The following is a 25527-nucleotide window of genomic DNA, read 5'->3' as shown; positions in this document are numbered from 1 at the left end:
TTACTTACTACCAAACTTGTTTTAACACCTGGGGCATCCACAATGATTCCTCACATGGAAAAAAGGTTGAACCATCACTAATGTAATAGAGGTCAAGTTGTGCTACGTTACACGAAGCACTTCTAGTTTGCTTGTTTGTTCCCTCTCCCTGCTCCTCTTGGATGCTTTGGAGAGGATTTTGTTTTTCTGTTGCATTGTACTTCTTTAATATGGATCCTGTGATGTTTGAGTTCTGCTGGACTCCAACCCCAGCCACACATTCACTTTGCCTCAGGCAACCACCTGATTTTCCTTTTACTTTACACACTTCTGGATCTATTCTTGTATTAGAGATATGTGCTTAAAGTAAGAATGTACTATTATTGAAATCAATGTTTTGATATAAAAAAAAGGCCATTTATTAAACTAGAAGTTAGAGGAAAAATTAAATGCTCTATTTCAGCTCGTTCTTCCTACATGTTACAAGTGCCTCATGTCTGACAGTCACCAGAGCCCAGCTCTGTAAGAGCACAGTAGGACACAAGTTTCAGAGCACCTACTGGGAATTCACTGCTCTCATGTGTTGGTATAAGACTGCCAGTTTTCGGAGTACCTTAAGTCTCAGCCTTCATGGCAATCTAACACCAATCTATTAGTCCCTCCAGACCTATGCCAGTATGGTTTGGACACTTGGCTTTTTCCTAGGGAGGAGAGCGCACCTAGAAATGGATTACCAACTGTTCTTCTTTGAAGGGTTTTTTTCCATTGTATTTATATGGATGATGCTAAAGAAAACTTGAATCACCTCTTGGTGATCAGTTAAGTATAGTGAGTAGCAAATGTACTCCCACACATACACACACGTTCATTTTTTCATGATGTGACAAATGCAGCAACCTGCAGAAAAAAGCATGCATGGCTTCTATTCAGAAGGAGGAAAGGCAGCTCTCTAACAACAGGTATGTAATTAGTAGAAGACAGTGGTGACAAATCCTGAAGAACTTTTTTTTTTACAGTGGATAAATCTTCAGGATTAGTGTGAGTAACAGTTAGATTCCTTAATTATACCGGAGTAAAGAAAGAGCTCAATAGATCAGTTGTTATAATCCACAGCCCAGTTTGTTTCATTGTGTAAGGATAAGAATTTGATGCAGCAGTCACAGGGGGAACATATAATTTCCAAAACCCAATGTGAAATGGTAGCTCCCTTTTTCTATCAATACTTGTAGGATTACTGCTGCTGCTTCTCACCAAATGCCCAATTTAGGAGTTATTGCAGCTTCTAAAAATGCACTGTTTGTATTCACTGGAAGTGGAAGCCTACGGCTTTGTACCAATTCTTTATGTTTTACTGAGCTGAAATAGGATAAATGCACAATTTGACGCCTTTCAGAAACAGACACCTCTGTTTGTTTGCTTTATCTGAAACTTTTTAGACTCTCAAAGCACTGTTGTAAACTTATGACAAATCTATTTTTTCAGGTTAAACTCTCAAATGAAGGGACTGTGTCCATCTCTGTCCTCTTTCCTTCCTACGTGTGAAATATAACACGGGCACGCTTCTCTGAGTAAATGTGCGTCAGTAAGCACAGCAGTCTTTTGTGTTTTGCATTATTGAATCAGGTGATTAGTCAAATGCTTCATAAAACCAGTATTCAGTTTTGTTAAAGATCATTACCTATTAATGTAATAAATTTAAGAAATTATTAGTTGTGGCAATTTGGGTCTACAGACAAAAGCCTAACCTCAGTCTACATCCGCTTGAATTTATTTTATTGCCATTACTTATTTTGAAGTGTGTTGCTTGCTTTCTTTTACATCAGGTGAATCAGAAATAACTCCATGAATAACAAATGAATTACTGTTAATTAAAAAGATTTTGGCCTGGAATTTGTGTGGCTATACAAGTATTGGAATGAAGTGAAATGGAAGTCTTAAACGTAGATGTAATATATTTGATATTCTAACAATAAGTTGTCACATAGGAAGAAGGCACAGCTTTCAGAATCCTGTACCATTGTTTCAAAGAGAAGTATAAACAATTCAAAACCAGGTATTCACTTATGGTTCAATAAATAGCAGCCATATAGTTTTATGACTATGCTTAATCTCACAAATGTAAGGTGTTCAGTGATATGACTTCTGTTTATACACAGTTGAAGAGCTCTTCTACAGCCCTGCTTATCTTCCTTCCCTTGGGAGATATGCACTAAGAAGAAAAGTGAACATGAGACTTTGGAAGAACAAATACAGCCAAAGGTGAAGGACTCATGCTCCTACAGGGGGCTCTTTGGAAGAGAGTATAGGTGGGTTTCCTTAAATATGGGTTCAACTCCCAGTTTTGGGGAGTTTCAGTTTTCTGGGAGAGGTGGATCTTTGTTTAGACTCAATATAATCATTTGTGATCTTACAAGAGTTACTTATCATATGTTCACATGGTGTTCCATGTTGTGGTTTTGGTACATCTCATTTATACAACAGTTCCAAGTTCAAATCTTTTCTTAGTTCTGTTTACAGAGAGGCATGCGTTGGCTGTGTGAAACACAGAGGATGTCCATATAAGATCTGTAATGGAAATCAAGAAGTCCTTAACTTCCAGGTCTGTGCTGCAGTATTGGATTTCTGAACAGCGGAAAAAATCCCCTTGCCTCTAATGATATGAATTAATATGTAATTATTTCAGTTATTGCATCACTTACATTATTAATTAATCCTAATTTTTTTTTTTTACTTTGAGGAGTATTGTCCCTCTGAGCGCAGCACTTAGCAGAAGCTTTCTCCTTCTGACCTTTTACAGAAGCTATACAGAATAAGGAGAGAGGAAATGCAGAATAATGCAAAACCATTTAAACTCTGTAGTTGTTTCCAATTTGTCTCTATTAAAGACATGTATCGTTTTTTAATTAGAATAAATGTTGACCTATAAAGAAGACAGGAAATCTTCTAATTCTAAACAAACAAGCAAGAATAAGTAACTTGCCTCTCCTTACTTCTCCTAATGTTCAAGTTTGATAGATTAGCTTTCACATCCCAGCTCTGTTAAGTCCTTCACAGTCTAATCCTCAGAATGCATATTGACAATGCTATCATGGCACAAGTGGGGAAAGATGACCTTGTGTTTTTAAGCAAAAGATGAAATATGAAAGTGATTATTTAGAAATATTTTAAACCAAATTCATTGAACTAAAATCTTTTTTTCCCCAACCTATTTTCTGGAGAAAATGATCAAAAATGTTCAGAATTGCTCTCTTTTTTTTAATTAAAATTGATTAGTTGCCCTCCTTTCCCTTTTTATTTTAGCAGGAAATGCTCATTCATAAGTTTTTTGCCTTGAGTTTATAACATTTGCCAGTTTTTACAAAACAGCACATCAGATACTGTTTTTCCAAATCAAGCCATGTGGAAAAAGAATTGCACTTTTATCACTTTTGAGGGAGAACAAATACTCTTTTATGTCCCCAAAACTTTGTTTTCTTGTCCATTGAGTATATCAATAACCCATTGGTTGCTGTGAAACTGAACTATTCGCCTGGAAGGTTTAAAGATCCACGGATTTTAAGCGCTGTGGATATATAATTAAGAACATAAGGAACAGCATAAGGACCAGAGCTATGGCTCATACCAAGTTGTGATGAATAATGTATGTGTAATGAAAAGGAAATGGTTGGAGTAGTCGCTAAATTAACTCTGCCTCTTCTGGCAGGAGTGGCACAGAGCCTGGGGCTGCTGCGCTTTGGCCCGGAGAAGAGGCAGAGTAGATCTGAGTTGCTCTGCCCCTTTGCAGAGGGCAGGTCTGTTGGCAAGGCCCCATCTGCTGTGCTGTGGGATGTCAGACCAACCCCTGCAGTAGGTTTGAACTGAAATTTCTCCTAAGAAGGAGGGTGAGGATGCTCACACCCAATTCAGACAGATAAATCATTGAAGTCGACAGAGAGAACATTTTGTGCAAAAATATGTTAGCCCAACACTGTCAAGTGAATGAGAGAATTTTATACTATCCGTTTCCCACTGATATATGTTTGGCTGTCATCTTATTTCATAGCTCAGGCAATTGAAATACTGTTTAAATGTGTATCATAAACCTATAGATGGGAGCATTTCCCAACTGGATTTAAACCATTACCCCAAAGGTGCTACAGAAAGCCTGCTGTGTGTCGATTTTTAACATCAAGGGGCATTTCTGATGTTAACGTCTAGAAAAGGCAGATGAACACTAACAGCTGCTTATCCACAGGCTGGTGAATTGAATAGGGAAATACTCTGTTCTGGAAGTCAGATCTCCGGAGAGATGTGATAAATTATGAGCATCTCTAAGTAAGAGTGATAGTCTCTAAGGACAGTTGAGCAAGGCTGATAATATAAAATATGTAAAATGTGGAAAATATTTAATACTTCTGTTTCTTTGCTCTAAAGAGTTGGAGGGGTTGTGTTAACAATATATATGGCGCTCCTGAGCAGGGGAAATGCAATATATTCATTCTCAGATCACTAGTTTGTGAAATGCTTTTCTGCTGCCCAGGGAACTTTAGGGCTATTATACTGGTAAGGAGTCAAGGGCAGTCTCCTCATGGACTGGCATGGCTCTCCTGGGACAAGAGGAACAGCAGATTAAGAGCTGGACAGTTTAGTACTTTTTCCAAACGCTAATTTCTTTATTATATTTTTTAGTTCTCCAATCTGCACCTACTTAAAGATGATCAGCACCTTCGTTTCTGAGTGATGGACTGCCCTCCTGAGTGTTGACGAACCAACTCTATATAAAGTTGTTCTGGAGGAAGTCAAAGTGTACAAGGAAAATCTTCAGCTGGACAAACACTGTGTGTGATTCCTGGGGCGCAGACACAAGGGGCCTTCCTGCAACATTATGGTGAGAAAGTCTCTATGCTTTCAGTGCAAAAATACTTTCAGTGCAATTGAAAATACTTTCAATGCAATTCTCTACTGCTGCTGGTCTCTAAGGGACACGTAACTCTACAAGTCAGAGTCCTACGCCCTGCACTTGGATCAGGAAACCACTGATTCCAGTGCTGCAGGCTCTCTGCAGTATATACCTGTATTTTAGATGGAGCATCTGGATTTTCTTGAATTTTCTCATTGTCTGACTGTACCTGGTCATTTTCTGCACTTACACTGTGTGAAACATATCCACATAGTCTATCAGCTTCAAATAACTGTAATCTCAGCCACAATATTTCTGTAGTTTGAGAGACATTTTTTAAAACAGAAAACTGGGTTTAAGTCTGTAAATTCTTTTAAGAGTTGATGCTGAGTTATGTGTAGCTTTATGATTGATAACTGAATTCTACTTGGCTACTCTCAGTTGACAAGTCTTTATGATTAAGAGAAATTTGTCCTTCACGTTTTGGTGATCGATTCCTTTAATCTGTTCATTGTTCACTGAGTAACTGCTTCAGCTCTTCCTTCTGTTTGGGTGCAGGGAAATGTGGGATCTCTAAAACAGGCACTGGACCTTTCGAAAGCTGTTTGTAACCAACAGTGGTAAGCAAAACAAAAGCAGAAACAGGAACAAATGGTATCCAACCTTTGCTTGACTCCAGAGAGCAGTTTTACAGTCTACTGCCTGATAGCCAATGTGCTGACGGCATCAAAGACAGAAGGAGAAACCTGTAACCAGACTTGTTGAGTATTAACTTGAATTCTGTCACATATTTACTTTCAGATTAGGAACTGTGCATGGAAGATCTGTGTTTTAAACCCAAGTGAAGCCACAAAGCCTGCTTGTCAGCCAACTTCATTTCCCTGGTTGCGCTGAAAATGGTTCCTCTGTTGCATGCACAAATCAGCTTCCTCTATGAAAGCAGTGGAAAGCTTGGATCAGAAATAACTTGCATTGCTTTTGATGAAACAAGAGTGGGTCGTAATTCTTACAGCAGTATTTCAGTTTCTCTCCAGAGTATGCGCAGCTTTCCCCTCGTTGTGCTGGTCGTGTCTGCACAGCCTCATCCATGCAGTTGCCACATGGATAGATTTTGGTTGCCCAGGGCACCTTGTCACAGGCAGCTCACTGTTTATGCAGAGGTGAATTTTGATAAAGTCACACAAGGATATAAATAACACAAAACAGAATAGTCCTCACTGGAAAAAAACTGATAAGAGAATGATCTTCTACTGTTGCTCAGTGGGAGAGAGAACTTGCTGCCTTCCTTTGAGTTGTTGTTTCAGAAAACTGCAATGCCAGAGTCCCTTTCAACACCAGCCTTATGGCTAAACTTAAGCCCTCCTCAGTCATGGTACAGGTACAACCCATGGAATCAGAGGGACAAAAAGGGAGAATTAGAGCAGAGCTGCCCCATGTGTTTTGCTGCCTAGAACATACTCTGCTCTCCCAACTTGCACAGGATTCAGGTTTTCAGTTTGATAGAACACTTCTGAGTCTTACTGTAATAGCACTTTCAGCCAGATACTGTCTCCCTTCTGCTGCTTTTCACATTATCATCTCCCTTCATTCTGTTTTTGTTGAGGCTGCTGTATCCTTTGACCCAGCTATATCTTTTGATAGTTTTTTCCACTGTGCTTTCTTTCCATTTGTTATTTCCCTTTAGTCTAACAACTAGTTTTCCTTTTTCTGCCTCTCACTCCATTACTTTCATCATGCCTTTTCCCTTCCCCACATTCCTTAATTATCAATCATCTTTTCCTCATGCTCATTAACCCTCGTTTTTCTCCTTTTCTTTATCTGCTTCTTATAGGAGATAAAAACATACACAGTTGTTTTCTCCCAACCACGTTCACCCTCACATATATGCACGTTTGATGCTCTTTGTGACTGTAGAGGAAGGCTCCCAGCCCATCAGTGTCCTTGGAGGGACCTAAATGTTGGATTTGTCCACGTGTGGCTTTCAGCCCATGGTCCAGCATTCAAGCAGCATCAGATATGTCAGCAGACAGGCTTCCTATGGAAAATGTTGTTTTACAGTGTCATTCAACTGTAACATATTCTAATACTTGCATTACATTTTGTCTCCCTTTTAGCTTAGCAACAACAGCTGTTAATTATAAAAAAAAAAAGTTGTTTTCCAAAGGTTTTTGAAGAAAACACACCACTCCTCCTGCCTGGAACTGTTTCAGTTGAAACTCTCTTCAGTTCAGTCCCTTTTTTCTTTCTTGCCTAGCCAGTGTGCACGCTGAGAAGCAAGGGCTGCTGCTTTGTGGTTGGAGGCACAGCCCCAGGTTGGCTGGCACCCAGCCCCAGGGAAATGCACTGGGGGAGCTCCTGATGCAGGGAGCTCAAGGCAGGCAGTGCAGACAGCCTCCTTTCTTGCTCTGAGCCATCTGCTGAAGGCTGCTGCCTGCTGTGCCCACTGCTCTTCCTGGGGAAGGGGCAGCAGTGCCTCTTCATTTGCTTACCGTGGTTCTTCGGGGCTCTGCTGTCACCTGCATGCAGAGTCATTTGCAAACAGGCAGTATCACTGGGGAGCAGAAATGTGTTTTTTTTAAACCCTAAGCAGATTTATACTCTGGTTTCCTGTCAGATCTTTGCATTTTCCTTCTCTGCCCCGCCCAGCCCCTGACACACTTTTTCTCACTTTCTGCCACTCTGTACTCATTCTGACACCACTGCACTTGCTTCCTTTATTCCAGATTGTCCCCAAAACTTTCAGCACCTCGGGGGGCAGAAGGACTTTTGCTCCTTGTGTTTCTTTCACTTTTCAACAGCTGCAGAGCACAAAAACCTCTCCGGGGCTCCTGGAAGAGCCAGAGTCACGGGCATGGAGGCAACATAGGGACTTCATCCTGCAGGAGCTGCACTGAGACACCCAACTCACTCATGAGCACCCAAGGTAAGGACAGCAGCTGCCTGGGACAGCATTTAACTCCAACTGCCACAGGTTCCACTCTCACCTTTTTTTCTGTGTTGATTTTTTGAGATTGTTTCTCTAAGGACTGCAGCCACCTGTCCTGTCCTCAGCAGTGCAAAATGTGCTGCTGCTCGGGGGGGGCCTTGCGGTACCCCGGGGTGGTGGGTGTTGGTAAGGGAAGTGTGTGCTGAAATGGAAGTGCAGAGGGGGAGGTGAAAGGGTGGGCTGCTTGTCAGCAATGGTGGCCAGGGAATTCCTGCTTCTGCTCTGTGTGGTCTGCCCTAAACGAGTCTTTAAATCCTGTCATTAGGGATTTATGCTTTCTATTAACTAATAAAATCTTTTTCCTCCTCCTTTAATTAGCTCTCCTCACTTCTTTTATTCTTTTCTCAACTCTAATGTGTATCTTAGCTTTTTCGCTACCTTCCTATGCCCCTTTTTTCATCGACCGTATCTTGTGTGTGACAAATGTTCCATTTGTTCCTTTCTTTCCCTTCTCTCCACCTTCTTGCCCATGCAATAGACCGTATGTCCTCCCCCATGTTCTCAGTCTCTCTCCTTCCCCTCTGTGATTTCCTTCTCTCTCTCATGTTCCCCTTTCCTGCCACCTCTTGCACGCACCCCTTCCTACTCCATCCCCTCTGTGCATGCAGCATGCATTGCTGCCCTGCAGAGTTGGTTTTTCATGCAGTGGTGGTGCCTGTCTGCTGACCCGTCCTTGTACACACACACACACTGCTTTCATATCTGCCCCTTTGCTCGTGTACATAATCAGAATTTGCATATTTGCAGATTTGGAGATGCATCCCAAAATACCAGGCACGTACGCTTGCATCACCTCTCTCTAACTCTCAGACTCGTGCTGAGTGATTCACAACAAATAACCGCTGTCATCCTGTCTCTGTTTCCTTCTGTCTCACCAATAGAATTTTCTAACACCTATAACACACCATAGCTTCCTTTCCACTCACAAGTATGGCCCTCTCTGACTTTGTTTTTTCTCTCTCTGCTTTTTATACCATCCCACTCCTTCCGAAGCCTCCCCAACCCTCCACCAGGCTTCTCTGTTTCTACGCTGAGTTCACACTGGGAGGAAATGCTGAAGCAGATGGTCTTACTCTGCTGCCTCAGCATCCCCCTGAGACCTCGTAGGGAAACCAGAGGAAGTACTGCAGTCTCTCAGCTCCTCTTTCCTTTGCAGAACAGGCAGGTGAGAGCAGAGTAACAGCTTTGTGAAGCTCTTAGAATTTCTGGTCTGACAAGTGAGGTCATTCTTGTCCCATTGAATCCCATGGGATGTCAGATCTTAGGGAGAGAGGCTCCCTGCTGTAGTACTGTAGTGGCAGTAACTTCGTTCTCAGGATCTGGAAAGAATTAATTCCTCAGATACCAGAAGTTGCCAAGATCAAGTTAAAAGCTGCATTTGGGGACAATATTTGCTATGACTGGTTTGTAGTTGTAGTTTGAAGTTTGTAAGCTTTGAACCAGATACAACGAAGTAGTAAAAATTTTTGATGAAGTTTTTTAGCCTCACCTTCTAAGCAGGGCTATTGAGACTGAAGATTTATTTCTAGGGATGTTCTGGTTTGGGCTTTTGGGGGCTGAATAAGGATCACTTATTAAACTCAGCTGAATTAATAGGAGAATTATGATGTGAGAGAATTCTCTTAGCAATCTGCCCTGCTCTCTCAAATTGTCTATCTCCTTATGAGTGAAAGAAGCTTAAACTGTATGTTTGCAATTATAATGCATACTTTTTGATTCAGAACTAGCAAACTGTGGCCTTTGAGCTGTGAGCATTCTCTTCTGAATACAGAATCAATTACATGAAAATATCTTTGTCTTTTGCATCTGCCAAGAAGTCTGCAAGCCTGGAACGACACAATAGGATATGTTATTTTCATTCATGGAAGTTTAGTATAACTCCATAGTGTGTAACAACTTGTGATATGAAAAGTTCTTGTGTTCCTTTTAGTCATCTCGTAAAACATGTATGAATGATGATCTTGTGCTTTGCTTCTTTCAGTATCCTGTGCCCCCAAAACTATTTGGTGGATTTTTGTTGTTGTTTTGGGTTGTGTTTTTTCTGTAAGGCCTTGATATTCCCCCAAAACTAATTGGCCGAGACTACGTTTCTCTTTTTCTCTCTCTTCTCCTTTTCTCTTCCCCTCACCACCATCATCATAGTTTGCTATGAGTTGAGTTAAAAATGGACTTGGTCAAAACACAATGGTGACATCTGCAAGGGGATCTGGGGCCAGATTTTATTTCCTAGTTTCTTGAGTCATATACCTGGCAGAAGAAAAATTTCAAGGGGAAAGAGTGCTGAAACTTTCAGCCGCACCCAGCAAACTCTTCTACTGGGAGGGGCACCCGAGAAATTCAGAACCACATGTTTGACTCCCTCGTCTTATGCAAATAGTTACTTCTGGTGGGAGAGAACTCTCAACTGAGAGAGAAAATAAGCTTTCTACAGGAGAAGAGAATTATCTGAGTGCGTGTATCTCTGATAAAATTAAGAGCAGCTTGAGCCTTCACTGAAGGTACATCCCAGGTAACTGGGATATGCTTAAAAAAAAAGTCTGAATGTTTTATCCTGTTACTTGGTCAAACTTTTAATGAGATACATGGCATGATTACTCACAGAGGATGAAGTATGTGTATGCATATATATATCCTCCCAATATTATGTCTATATTACTGTGCGAGAACCATCTACCCACTTCTTATCAGATGTCTCAACTCCCTTTGATATTGAAATGCATATTTCATGAAATACATGTCTCAGATGTGGCCGTTAAGGTTGTGTTAGTGATGGCGGAATGTGGCCTATGGCAGCTTACAAAGAAAGCAGCACCCATAGCAACCTCGGCTTAAAAGAGGGTCCAGGCCTTATGAATTTCAGACTCAAGGATAAAACTCTGCCCTCACCAAACGCAGTGGACTTTCCTCGCTGGTTCAGAGAGGTTTTGCTTTGGCTGTTTATCACTGCTGTCTGTAGGATTTGCGTTCTCAGAACGCTGTCCGCTTTGCTGAGAATAGAGCATGTGCAGTGAATCTGCAGCTCCTTTTATTCAGAACAAATGATGGGGTTTTCTCAGGTATGTGTGTAACAAGATTCTCTACTTCCTTTCCCCAAATTCTCTGTTGAATGCTGCTTTCACCCTCCAGATGGGGTCAGCTATTTAATGGCAACGAACATTTTCAGGAAGGTAACCTTTCTGCTTGTGATTTGCTCAAGGACTTTGGAATTATGATGGTTACTGTCAAAAGTACATAATTGGTCTCAGTGGCATACATCCAACAATAGGAGCTTCTTTCTCTCTGCTTCACTCAGTATTCTCTCCCAATATTACCCTCTCACTTTTTTGCTCCTGTCAGGCACAAGAACACAGTGCCAGTCTGTTTAGCTTGCCACTGGATGGTACAGCAGATCTGCTATCCACCCGGCCATGTCTTGCTCTGGATTACTCCTTGGCTGGAGTTTTTCACATTGACTTCAGTTCAGCAGAAACATTTTCTCTGAACTTAGATTTTGAACAGCTCTCATTCTTTGTGTTCTTCTCCCAAAGAATCTGGCTGAAGGGAGGACAACAGTCTGTGAGTCTGTCATGTTTGTAGATCTGCAGTTAGAACTGTACAAGCAGTAAAGCCTGTGGGGTCTCTTACACAGAAAGCAAGCAGACTTTTTTTCACAGCTCATAAAAATGCATGATCCCTTGCACCATAAGCCAACAAAGTGTTGTGCGTTGTCTGCTGCCACGTGCAGTGAAGAGAATATTCTTGTTCCTTTAGTCCCACAAAACCTATTTCATCCTCTGCACTGGATGGGGCATTGCTTCCTAATGCTGTCTGCTTCAGTGAATCTCTTTAGCAACTCAACAGGAAAGAGGAATTTGTCAAATCTCACTGGATATCTATCAGAAATGTCAAACTAGATGCTGTATCATTTTGTTTTTGTCAAAAGGGTAAATGTATGTACAGCTGTGTATGTGATATTATTGCTAGTAATTGTTGCCTCAGTGAATTTGCCTGTATAAAGCAGCACCTTGTGGTATTAACGGATATTTTTGTTCTGGTCCCGGAGGCCACTTTGGCCTTACACAAAGATACTTGTTATTTGCTTAAGTCTGACAGGCCTGCCCTGTTTGTAGCAGCTGAGGGGAGAAGCTACAGCTCCATCACAGCCATGGAAGGATCCCCAGCAGCTTCTGGTGCTGTCTGCTGGCACAGCTCTGCAGGCAAACCCAGGCACCGAGCAGTGAGTGTAGCACAGCTGCCCAGCTGAGGTAGTATGAACTGTCTCCATATGAATGCAGAAAACAGCTGTATGCTAGCAGGACATACCTGGTTACGCACTTTAGCACAAAAGGAATCCCTTCCAATCTGTAGCACAGCTGGTGATTGAGTCTCTTAAAGGTCATCATTGATAAGATCATTTGGGGGCTTTTAGTCTTCACCATCCTGGTTAAACTACCAGGGGTGGTCATCATTCACTGCCCACACCGGTCTGTTGGATAAAGTCTGCATGTAAAATGTTTCCTCCCAGCATGCAGCTTCATATGGATTTTCTCCGTGTTCGCCCTCTTGCACCAGAGCAAGTCCCACTGCAGCAGCTGCTGCCCACATCTGTTTCTGGGCTTCTTCCATTGAGTGTGTTCGTCATAGTGTGTTTCCGTTCTGTGTTCGTCATAGTTTATAATGGAAGTAGTTGGGGAGATCATCATCAAACTCATTTCACCAATGCCTCGTACTGAAGGAAAATAGAAAATTCCATAAACTTTCCATTTTTACCATTGAGAGCTGATTTTTTTTTTCCTGGGGGGACAGAAAGTAATCTTCTCTACCACTGCCTTGGTAGTTCCATTCACATCCTGCCAAAACAGGACCCAATACATCTCAGTATTGATTTGCTTAAGAGTATTTTTGATGTGTTTCATCCTTCCAGTAATATATTCCTGTATTTTCAGTTGCACACTTTGCAGGAAGACCTCAGACTAACATGCTTTATTGGAGAAGATTTAATTTCCTTCTGTCTTTTATTCTCCAGTTTTTGCAATTTATGCTGTGAAAGCTTTCAGTGCAGAATGAAAAAAAAAAAAAAAACAAAGTATTTAAACTTTCATCTTAGGTCAGAAGAGGGTGTGTTTTTCTTCTGCTTTAGTTTTTAGAAAATTAAAAAGAAAAAGTGGAGTAGTACATTTCCTGTGAGGCTGGAAACACTGAATCAGTTTCTTTTTAATCTGAAATTCTGCGGCTTGAAGGAAAAATGGTACTTCTCGGGCATTTTCTAATGGAGCGTTACAGTACAGAAAGGTGGTTTTGTGACTTACCCTTATCCATAGTGAGAGCAGCTTCAGTTCTCTGCTCTAAATGCTGTTGACAGTAACACCATCACTGGAGGGCTTTGCATACTGCAGAGCACTGCCTGGCTCTGCAGGTGCTGCAGGAGCTCTATGAGAACACACCATAAGGAAGGACTGAACTTCTCTACCTGCAAGGAGCAATTGGAAAACACCGACTTCAAGGCAGAAAAGATCAGGATTTGAACACCCATTTTGAAGGCTATCAATTTAAGGACAAGCTCTGAGATGGTTTAGAGTTTTCTGCAATGCAGAACAATGCAAATTCATGCAATTGTGTAATTAAAACCCAGTCAGGCATAAATCGTGGTTATGCATCCAACAGCAAACCCATTGAAGTCCTGCCTTGGATGCCTGTGGCTGCTCTTGCACTGCCTCTTGTGCTCTCTTGGCCCACATTGTTAGATGTGGATCCTTAATTCCATATCTGTTAATGGGAGCGTAGGCTCTTCTCTATTGTTATCACTTTTCAAAACAGGATGTAGGTCCTCCAAAAATCTGAGTACTGGAAATTGCAATTCAACGACTTAAGTCTTTCCTTGTAACTTGTCTTTACTTTCCTTGTAACTAATAGTTAATGCTGCTGTGATGTAGTCTGAGATGACTACATCATATTGCAGTACTCTGAGGCTGGAAACGGTGATGAAGTAGGAAAGCAGGTTTCCTGTAGCACACAGATGTAAGAAAGCAAGTTAGTAATGGAGAGCCGGGGTGAAAGGGGTGAAAGAGAAGGTTGGAGGTTTTTTTGCTTGTATCAAACCTTTAATGGTACTTAAACTTAGCTTGGAATGTTTTGTTATACAGGAGTCTCTGATATGTTTTCCTCCAACTGGTAATATTTTGCAGTTGTGTGCCCTGCTTCCCGTTGCTGTCAGCAGCCATGTTGGGGTGTCCTCAAACAGGTGCTGTAATGCAGTTCTCTGCCTTAGGGAACTCAGTGCAACTGTGCTGCAGAAAAGAATCAAGAGAGGGGTTTGCAGAAGGTAGTTTTCAAAGCACCTAACTTATTTATTGCCAATAGAAGGCAGCAAAAGCTGTATATTAATCAATTCCACTTCATGAATATCTGCATGTTCCCTTCTGCCTTTGGTAGCTCCATTTCACTGTTCCTGGTGCAGCAGTCCTCCTACTCACATATTCCTCAGTTCTGAGCTGGCAGGGTTACTGGGATAGAAAGAGTTAATTCGAGGAGAGGGGTCAGGGCATCAAAATAAGGCTTATGTTTCTCCTTCCATATTTTACTTCCTGAGAGCTGAAGCTGTTCCTGTAATGTGCAAGGAGCAAGGTGAATACAGGGTCTTGGAAATGAGCCGTTCTTTAAGAGGCTTCTTGCTGCTTTTCATCAGAACATAGATAGTGTGTGGCTCCTGCTCAGGGCCCTGCTGGTGAGATGGAGGCTGAAACCTGAGGTCCAGCAGGACGGCTGCTCACAGAAGCTGCAGTCTGTGTGGTCACTTTCAGCCCTGTAGACACATGAGCGTCGTTTAGCTGTTCTGACCACCAGTCTTTACCATGGTCTGAAAGCACTGCTCTGCTCACTGGGGGCGGCCCTGGAGCCTGAAGAGAACTTGTAAAGCATTGTGTGACCCTCAAGAGAAAATTAGGCAGAGTGTCTGAGAAAGCTTCCCTGCCCCTGAGCCGCTCTTGCTTCACAATATTGAACGCTGCTTGATATATAACCTCTGCTTCCCATTACTGATAACAAAGAAGAGCTGCTGGATTTGTCACACTGCAAAGCAGCCAGTCGTTACAATGCAGCAACTGCGTTCTTGGGTGTTTTCAGCTTTCAAGGGAACATACGAGAATTAAACAGCGGTCCACCCAAAAGCAACCGTGAGCAGTGTTTTAATAAAGCCCTTTTTACCCTGGAGGACGATGTCAATGACAGCAACCAAGGGCATGCCTACACAGCCACTCCGGAAGCTTCACTAGCAATCCAGAAATCATTAATGATCGCTCTCACTCAGGACAGGTCCTGCAAACACTTCCTCCCACGCTGGTTTGATGTAAACGATTGCAGTGTGAGTACAGTGTGAGTACACAGAGAAAGTTTTGTGGTTCCTGCTGTTCCCAGCCCTCTCAGAGCTCTCCCACGGTGCTCACCCACTTCTCCCTGCGTCCTCTCTTCCGTGACGGTTTGCTTTGTGTGCTGCTTCACCAGGATGCCTGCAGAGCAGAGGCAGAAGAACCCCTCTCTCTCATTCCCTTCCCCTCAAGTAACTCTCTGTCCAGGGCAATGTCACTGTCATAGGGCAGTATGGGCAAAGACACATCTCAAGCTCTTGTCCTTTACCAACGCCAGCAAGAAGATACCAAAGGTAGTGCACAGTCAAAAGGATGACCTCAGTAGCAGCAGTATCAGTGCTGGTGGCCAGGACAGTCCTCCTAGGGATGCTCATAATAAAAAGGCAGGTTCCATGTTTTAAAGGGGCTTCTAAAATCCTCCACGTGCTTCCTTTAAAACAATTCCTTTAATCTTCCTGATGTTTGCAGTGCCCTGGAGAACTCAGGTGATGAGTGTCTTGCTTGTAGAGGATTTGAAACACTTATTGACCTGTTTATTTTATGACAACCTTGCTTCTGTTTCTAATCCAGAGTGAGCCTTATCTGTTGTTGGTTTTGATTTTATATTGTGCTATATCATGCTAGAGTAATTTCTGCTGTAGAAGATAGAAAGGCCTTATCATCAAATAGGAAAACCTGTGAGCAGAGCAGACAGCTCCTAAAAGCTGTAAGCTGAGTGGAGAGAAGCAGGAGTTAAACTGGCTCCTGCACTGCAATTGTTTTGGGTTACGGTTGAGGTTCCATCGCTGTGCCTGGTTCCTCAGCCTCGTCTTCCACACTGGCTTCGTTAGCAATGAGATGCTAATTAAATTTCATATTTATGATTAGAAAATAAAACCATTGGACCTTTTAAAAATAGATTTTTATGAGTTTTGGCTCAGTCAGCTGAGTCAGCAGAATAGAGTCTGCAAGGCTGAATGTGGCAGCTTTGGGGAAAAAAAGATAAATAGAGCAAATAACGATAGGAGAGTCCAATCTAAAAGCTCATGCAGTTTCTACCCTGTATTAATTTTCAAGCATAGGAAAAATAATTTTATTTTTGTTCCTCCTGGAATAAATATTTCCAGTCATGCAGAAAAAAATCCTTTATTTTGTCTCAGAGGGATCAGAGCTTAAAATTTCGGCTAATTCTTAAAATCTCAATTGCAGCTGGAGACAAAACGTAGGAAAGAATTGATCCATCAGCGGCAGTATTTGCCATCATCTGTTAACTAGCAAAATGTTTCATGCATTTAAAGGAGTTGGAATTAGCACGAGTGAGCACTGACACAGCATCAGCCCTCCTCCCTGTGGGACTGATACTGCTGGAGCGTTTGCACAGCACTGGGAACCAGAACTACCTGAACGCTGCTGTTACCAAATGCGTTGGTGCTATAGAGTGTGGTTTCATAGGTAAGAATTCGCACCTCACAAAGATTTAAAGGCCTTTTGTTTTTCAAATACTTTGCATTGAAAGAATGTTGCAATGAAGAAGATATTTTTGAAAGAACATGGCATCAGCTTAGACATGGAAGGAAGACCTGATTTTTAGAAGGGCTTAGCACTCAGAAGCAATGTGACTCATAACACCAATCTATCCCGCACTCTGAAGCAAGCCGTGCAAATCCTGGCCATTTATTTTAATGCCTAAATTCCACCTCTGCTCTTTGAAAATCTGACCCTAATTACAAGTTGTGCCCTTGAGTAGGAATGAGAAATAGAGGAAATCAACCCTGAGGAAGCAGAACCATTCGCTACTGCTCATACTGCATGTAACCTTGCTGCTTACAGACAGCACCACATTTAGAGCAAATGCTTTTCTGCTCAGTGTTGTTCGCTTGTGATGCTTTAAGCTACCAGGTACGGTTAATGCAGATAGCATATGAGGAGTTGTTATGCTTCAAGGCATAAACTGGGAGAATGGGAGGGGAAAAAAGCTTCCAGTGACTGAGTGTGTTGTGATGCTTTACCATGCGTTGTATCGAGGCACCTCTTCTTGTAAGGATTGGGATGCAGGTGACTGTCATCCTGAAAATCTTGCTTTTGTAACACTGCTCATAAATGCTGTTCTGCAGCAGCTGCCCATGCTTAAAAAGACTGGGATGCTCACAGATGGAGTGCATCAGTTCGCAGCTTCTGTTTTCACTAATATTTATTTCCAGCAGAGCACCCAATAGAACACAGCCCCTGCCCACGTGGGCTCCTTCCAAAGGACCACACTTAGGTGAAGAGGCAGTCAAACCTTTGGTATTTTTGAACTTTCCTACTTGGTTTTTTTCCAAAGATGCATGTTGAGCTGCCCTGAGTTTCCTGATGGGAACAGGGTTCAGTGTCTTCCTGCGGTAAGTAAATTCTCTGGGGTCAGTTTTCCACACCAAAGGTTCACAGTATTTTATTCTGTATCATCAGAGCAATGGACTCAGCTATTGATAAAGCAACAGAAGATACTTAATCCTTCCTTGCAACACGTTGGTAGTGGGAAATATCGCAGAATTGCCATGTGTTTGGTGTGGTCTCTTTCCCAGGACAGCAAGCCAAGGTTGCAGACAAGCCACCACTTGCAGAAATTGAGTCCTTCCCCTCTAAAGAAGAAAGAATCGGGCAGCTTTAATTGCTGCAGAAGTGAACTAAAGGAGCCCTCCTGCAGGATGCAGAGTGAACTGTCTGTTTTTCGGAGGTTGCTTTCCCGCTCTGTGCTGCACGCCTTGCAGGGCGGCTGCTCCACTGTGCAGAGCTGAGCCCAGAGACGGCGGTGCGGGAAGCGAGAGCCAGCACAGCATCCTGCAGCTCCTGCTGCACCTGGCCACGCAGCTCTCGGTCAGGACAGCACTTCCTTTAAGACTTCCCTCCGCAGTGTTTGTCAGAGCTGAAAGTTGCCCACAGCCTCTGTTCAGAAGAAAAGGGAAGTCAGGCAGCCGCCAGCACTGTTCTGTCTGCTATATATAGACAGCAAGTTTGAGAGAGAGGATGGTGGGTGTATGTTTCCAGCACTGTGTGATACAGTCCCACTACAGCAGTGCAAGAAAGGAGGGGACACAGAAGAGGTGACCAGAAAGCATAAGCGGGAAAAATCTGTTCAAAAACCACATGCAACTGTTTCCATGCAAAAGGAGAATTTTGATTTCAAAATAGTGAGCTCCTTCTGATTCCCACTGAGGTTCTGTCCTTCCTCAGCTTCACTGATTTGATCTATTGTATACTTTTTCTTGCCAAATGGCACCCAGTTTCCTTCTGCATCTCTGTGCTCTGCTGGCTTGCTTCTTCAGGCAGCAAAATAGCACATGCAAGAGAGCAGTCTGTTCTTTGTATTTGTTCTGTGCTTCAAATAGTTGCAAAGAGTAGGTAGTAAGCAACTAAGAGCTAAAGAAGGTTGGATAAGTCTTCACAGAGCTATATGTAGAGCTGCTGCGCATTTGCATGGTGTACTTGAGATAGTTAAGTCATCCATGTTCTCATCCTAGTCAATATATGCTGCTGTTATAATACAGCAAACAGTTGGCAGGTGGGTTATTCTTCTAATGCTTGGAGTAGCCTTGTAAAGTTGATCTTTATAAGGGCTTATAGCAGCCTTTAAGTGTTCGTTCTTCAAATTTTCAAACTTCTCTTTTCCTGTTTAGTGCAACTAGTTGTATTAATGGAAGCGTTAATAGCACTGATGAGAACCAGGCTGTTTTGGTCGGGTTATGTGAGTTTCATCCGCTTGTGTCAGCTAATGAATCACTGACCTTACTGAGTTCTTATGTAGCTCAGTCTATACAAATTGCTTATAAGCGCTGGCTTTCAGAACCAAGGAACAGGCTGCTTGTTGTAAAGTGAGCACACGTTTAGTGGGACCTAACCTGCAATCATCAAATCCATCTGAATGTTTGGCTAACTTGGATTTTAAATTCAAGGCTCCAGATCCGATGGCAGGAAGGCTCCTAAACACACCCTCCTACCTGCTTGTCCCCAGTTGTGCCTCCTCCTCAACTACTGAAAATCTCATTAGCAGTTGTAAAAACAGGACGTGTTAATCTCAAAGAAAAAGAATTAACCTGAGACCCCATAATAAATTCTGAAGCATTTCTTAGGCCAGCGTTCCCACGAGCCCTTTGCAGCCTGAGGATGACAACTTCTCTTTTAGATCCTTGCTTTTAGCACACATTAGTTGAAAGGAAACGCTCCTGTTAGTAGTTAATGCTGCACTCAAGAAAGAAAGGCCAGACATACAAACATATTTGTACTGCGTTAGCCCAGTGATTTCTGCTATCCTCATCGTCATGCATAACAGAACGCAGAATATTTAGATTAAAGCTTTTATTAAATGTTGGGCTTTCAGCTCTCCGCTGCTACTTTGCAAATCCTTTTAAATAGGTGCACTAAATCCTTGTGGTAAATTATTTATGCAAATTGTTGTACTGTTTTCTTGATTTGCATGCCCAGACCTAGCACTCATTTCCCATGTCTCAGGATCGGTGACAGGGCCTTCCCCATTTATCCCTTTGTTTTTGCTTTACACCCCACATTCCTTCTCTTTGCCTTTACTAAGGCTTTTCCCGTTCTCATCTGTCTCACTTCTGTTCTTCACTTTCATTCTGTTGATTTCCCTTTTCTTTGACTTTCTTTTTCTTTATTCTGCTCCCTTTCTATGTTCCTATTTCCCTTTTTCTCACAATTCTTTCAACACTAAATCTTGTCTTTCTCCTCAAATATTTTTGCACCATTTCTCATTGCTTGCCTGTCTCATTTCTCATTTACTGTCACTAACGTTATCACTTAATAATGCTGGTGTTAACAGATGTCAGATTCATAAATAATAGAGAAGAAAAGAGTGTTCTGATAGTAGGCATTGGAACCTGAAGGAACAAATCTCTTGGATGACTGCAGAGATAACCCAATCAACAACTGGTTGGAAATCAAGCTTTACGCGAGATTCTGAGGTAGAAGTTTTAAATGGGATGTAGTTCTGGACAGACCCACTTCTTTACCCCTCACCAGGGAGGAACTCGATTTGCAGATTAACGTGGGTCCTAATGCTGGTTGGTGAGTGAGATGACTCCAATCTCTGTCTCTGCTCATCGACTCACCCCTCTGTCAGTGGTGCTTAGTGGGCACGGTGCTGAGAGAGCTAGGAACGTCTTCCCTGTGTGTAGAAAACAGTGACACACACATAAACGATGGAGTTGTCAAAACATCGTTGCTACGCTTCTTTAAGTTATCTGTAGAGGAGGATTTTTCCATTTTCTTTGTTTATTATTGGTAATATGTGCTTTACAAGCAATCTGATTGGATCTTGCAAGTTCAGAGTAACGCAATCTGCTTTCAGTTTGCTGTTGAGACAAAATTAGTCATTTCCTTCCTGTGTGATAACATGGTAAGAGCTCCCAAGTTCTGAACTGGCAGACCTGAAAAGGATGTCGACTTTCGATATTTTCACCAGATGGAGAGCAAAGCTGTAAAGCACAGATCTCTGCCTTTTATGAATCACAGATCACTACAGGATCCTAATAAGTATTTTTAGACTGATTAAGATCTTTCATAACAATATTTTGTTGTGCAGAGCAGCATTCTTAATGTGCAGTTTTTTCCTCCAGAAACTGATGGGTACATCATAGTGTTTTGTATGCAGTTGCAAAAGCAGACAGAAGTTACATGCAGTAAATGTGGAGTTCAAAGCAGGTATTATTAAGGTATTAAGTAATATTATCCTGCAATTCTGAGAAACTAGTTTGTCTTTGTTCCATACAATGTTTTGTGGTTTAGAGGATAATAAGCAAACCGTTGGGTGTACTGCATTAACGACGCCTACAATTGATCCTTGCTTTATCTGTCCACATTTCTTTTTTGCTGAGATAGTGTTAAATGGATCTGTTCTTAGTAGAGTAACTAAAGGGAAAGGAAGAGGTAATTGAAGAGACTTCTTGTGGTATTAATTCTTCTGGCCTCTTCTGCAAGGGGAGAAATAGTGATTAGAGACAAATCTCTGATTTATTCTATTGCTTTCAGTATCTCTGCCCTATAAAAAGAATGAAAGTGTAACATGACAGAATTCTTCATTTCTTTTCCTCTCGCTTGGTTGTTCTTGAGATAATAATTATGAAAATCAGGGGAATTTTCTTTCCCTCTTATGTTTGTAAAAGCAAGATGAATGTGCCTTGAGAGCCCTTTGACAAAGTTAGGAGGTTGTTTTGGTTCTCTCTGCTATTTGGAAAATGGGAGTAGTGTTTATTACTGGGGCTGTCATCTGGCTTCACTGGAGAGATCCAGGTTTATCTCACTGCAGCTTTGCGTGATTTCAAGTGGATTTGTATGTTGCATGTAACGGAAGGATTGACTCAGTGGGAGTGGACAGAACATATTTGTGCTAAAGTATTCCTGCTTTGAGTTTGAAGTTTCCCGCTCTCCTCCTACTTTAGTGTTCTCCTACTTTGATATACTTATTCAATATTTTTCTTTTATATTTTATTGGAGCTGTGGCATTCCGTAGGCTGGATGAATCTTTTATACAAAGAAGAAGCTCTGATATATACAAAGTAGTTCTTTCCATGTCTGTGACCTGAAAGAGAAATACAGCCCAACTCGTTCAACAGTGCTGCTGCCTTCAGAAAGTGTTCTCGGGCCAATGAAACCTGAAGTAATAAAACCAGGTTAATAAATGTCTTTCCTGGACCTTTCCATGTCAGTGGTTCCAGGTGCTTTGCAGTCTCTGATGAATGAGTCCTACCAGGTGGGCACACTGAGAATCTGCACTTTATATTCTTTTGCATTAAAGACAGGTTAAGAATTTGTCTCCTCTCAATTGGGCATTCAGATTTAGGCATCTCTATGGTGAACACCTTGCAAGTGTAGGCAAGCAAATTGTCATCTTAATCAAGGTTTAAGCCTTTGCAAAGTAGCGTTCAGTACCATAGAACATACAGCACTGCAGCCAATATAATTGGAAACAGCTGGTATTGAGCATTTCAGAGAGGCAGTAGTGCAAACAAAGCTCTCCTGTCTCCTTAAGCAAGGGGATATAAGTTCCTTATCACACTTAAAACTGTGGCTTTCCTGTAAAATTAAAAATAGCTCTAAATCCCTTTGTGGTTTTGTGGTTCTCTGATATTGCAAATCTACATCTATCCGTACAAGCAGCTGTTGAAAAAAATATCCTTGTTGTTATATGTTGTCGTCTGAGATGCTGGACAAACTTGAGGGAGAGAGGTGTACCCCATGAAGTCTGGAGATGTGCACAGATAAAGGATGTAATGCAAATACGCTCAAAATGTTGACAGTAATACACATAGCTTCAAAAGACTTCTTTTCATCTTTACATTTGCTTCAAAGTGTGCTATTTTTTTTACGTAACCCTTTCCTGTTTTGGCTACACATTTAATATTTAAGATGAACAAATTTATGTTCATACTGACAATTTGCACAGTTTGTGTTGTGGTTTCTCTTCAAATACTGCCATTCTGTCAACATCTGTGACAAATGCATGAGTCCAACGCATTTAACAGTTCACCCCTTCCAAAGCAAACTTCCTCCTCCTTCCCAGTTTAGGACAGAACCCACTTTTTTGTATTTCATGAAGAGTATCTCAAGAAACCAGCAGTGCCAGCTGAAGCTTGCATTTGCAGTCTGCTCCTGTACCGACAAGCTGCTAGGAATTTGTAGCAAGGGATGCAAATAATGAAGCAACTGAAGGGTTAATTTCTGCACCAACGTGAAATTAATCACAAAAATGAAGTCTCGTATCAGCTCTGATGAAGAGAACTTTACGGAAGCCCTGGTTCTGAAGCCTGGAGGCTTTATTCCCTTGATTGGTGAAGAGTGTCGCTGACATATGAAAGTATGGAGCTAAAGTGAGAGCAGAGAGCTGCTTTAACGGCAAGGTGATCTGTTTGCTTGGAAAACAGGAGAAAAAATAGCAAACATGGAGGAAGATTCATGTGTGTGTAACAGCCATGAGAAGGACAGTCCCTGAGAGGGCAAAGGGGATGAGGGGAATAGAATGCTTCGTTCAGTGTAAAAAGGGATTCTCTTTATTTGTCTGAATCTATAGAGGCCTTTGGAATGGATGGGACTGGCTGAGATTATTACTGGATGAAGATCTCCTGCGGTTAAAAGCTACAGTGTGTCCTAACTACTGAAAGGAGCAGCAGGAGAAATATTTTTTTTAACTGCTGTGGCAATTCTTATTTCTTTTTGGCTAATGCCTGCTGAAGCCAGCCCAAATCTGTGACTTCACATGTGTGGTTTGTAATGGACAATGCAGTCTTTCTGACATATCACAACTTGTGAATGTGTTAGGTTACAGCTCAAGAGGTGCTGGAGTCAGAAATGAGGTAAGGATAGCAGTGAGCAGATGAAACAGCTGATTACACAGCTGAAAGCATTTTAAGTCTGCCTTATCTTGTAAGTGAGAACAACTTTTGTGCAGGATCATCACAGCAAGGAAGTGGGGAGTGATGTCCTTCAAAAATCTGCAGAACAGGGGCACTGCTGGAAATCTCCTTTTAAGATGGAATCCCCTCCATGCAATCCTTTAGTGGTGTCCCACTGAGTTTCACTCGTCATGCCTGGTTTTGTACACACAGAACAACACTTTGACCCACCCACGAGTATTTTATTTCTTATTCAATGTTATATTATTTACTGAATCGAAGAATGATGTGGTTCCTATGAAAGGTGCTGTTTTAGTATCACCCATTGGTTTCTGTTGTCTCTGGAAAAGCTGCAAAAGACAGAGGGGTTTGTACTCAGTCTGGGCAAGGAACCATGGCAAAAGAATAATAGTAGAGATCTTTTATGCCCATACATGAAGGATTAGTTGTTAAAGATATTTTTTATATCATGTAAGAAATGTATTCGTGTTGTGAATTATGCTGATGAGTGAACTTTTCTTTGAATTGTTTAAATCCCTTCCTAATGTCCTGAGGGAACTGCTGACACTGAGTGCAATAAGTTCTGGTTCGGTGCAGCAGGCTGGTGGGTATTTTGCAATTTACAAAAGTCAGGGAAGTGCTGCTGAGGTGCACCTGGGAGCTTAGCAGAACACCTCCCCAAACAAAGGGCCTGCAAGATGCCGTTGTGTAGTTGTGATAGCTGTGGCTTTGAGATGACTAAAACACTGCAGGGCCTCGTGCTCTGCTGCCTTCTCCCACAAGTTCAGCTTTTCCAGTTGTGCAGTGTGTGTTAAATTTGTGGTTCCAGATTGCACCGTACAGCACAGCTCTTCCATCCTCTGGGGGGCGGCCACAGAGCTGCTGTTTGTGTGCAGTCAGCGGAGCAAATGCTGAGTATGTGGTTCCTGGGATATGAAATGGTAAAGAAAGGAATTCTGGAGTGCGGGAGAGAACAAAATGGGCAGTTCTCTGTTACCCGTCCATGATATGAGGAACCCATTCCATTTTCTTGGAGATGCTGAAGACCAGCCTGGATATTTGGACGCTGTGATACAGCCTTTGGAAGCACTAAGCAAGGAAAGGGCTTTTTTGTAGGACAGCTCTGCATGTGATTGTGATAGAACACTGACAGACACATTATGCAGCAGATTAGCACTTGCATTTTTACTTTCCAGAATGAGGAGTTAATAGCCCTTGGCTATAATAGCTGGTTCTGCCCAGTGTAATGCAGCACGCTCTGCAGTTCCTACGGTCAGAAGCTCCGGAAATTATAACACATGGGAGAGAGCTCTTCTGGTCCTAGAAAAACAAGGCCTTGCTTTTGAGCTCTTTAGTTACTGATTACCAGCAAAGCCTCATAAAGCACAGCTCCATCTCTTATGGCCTGGGAGTAGCATGTTGTGTTGTACCATGGCCTCTGATGAGCCGAGAACTCATGGAATAGAAGCTGAACTGTTGCATGCCACCTGCCTTGCAAGAGCTTGGAAAAGCAAGAATGCAAAACTAGGGCTTGTTTCCAGAGCTTGACATTTATCACAAATTTAAGAGGGAAAGATTTTTACAGCTTCTCTACTATTGACTTAACTTTAGTGCAAGGTTTTTCACCTCATTGCCTGCCTTGTAACCTTCTCTAATGAGGTGGTTACAAATTAGGAGCTGGAAGGAAATTGCTGAGCAAGCACTGAGAGGCCGTGTGATAACTTTTTATGAGTCAAGAATGTTTTCTGACTGGAGTGACACTGTGCAGAGAGGGCCAGGTCTGAGCTCACAGGTGCCTGCATTCACCCCCACATCAGTCAGTCCATACACAGCTGCAAGGGACAGACATACAGAAATACTCACCTGGGTGTTTACTCTTCCTGCGGTTCATTTACATGAATTGGCTCATCGCGTTTATGTAGGAAAACTGCAATTCCAATCAGTGCATCTGAGAGGAACAGAGGAGGTAAGAATGGC

At 42.1% G+C, this 25527-nt stretch overlaps 1 protein-coding gene across 4 annotated transcripts in view; it reads left to right on the top strand.

Moving 5' to 3' along the window:
• Positions 1-7509: 7509 nt before the first annotated feature.
• CARD11 (caspase recruitment domain family member 11) overlaps positions 7510-25527 on the top strand; it is a 40137-nt gene continuing 22119 nt past the window's right edge. For 2 of the 4 annotated variants that reach the window (XM_040647347.1, XM_015294162.3), the window contains exon 1: positions 16438-16618. In XM_040647347.1, coding sequence (XP_040503281.1) covers positions 16453-16618 — 166 coding nt within the window. In that variant the 5' untranslated portion in view covers positions 16438-16452. Of the gene's footprint in view, positions 7782-16437; positions 16619-25297; positions 25517-25527 lie in introns of those variants that run through there. The other 2 variants (NM_001006161.4, XM_040647348.2) reach the window with 2 other exon arrangements.

Source organism: Gallus gallus, chromosome 14, assembly GCF_016699485.2.
Source record: "Gallus gallus isolate bGalGal1 chromosome 14, bGalGal1.mat.broiler.GRCg7b, whole genome shotgun sequence".
NCBI lineage: Eukaryota > Metazoa > Chordata > Aves > Galliformes > Phasianidae > Gallus > Gallus gallus.
Note: the sequence above shows the minus strand (reverse complement) of the source record. Positions and strands in the feature narration are given on the sequence as shown.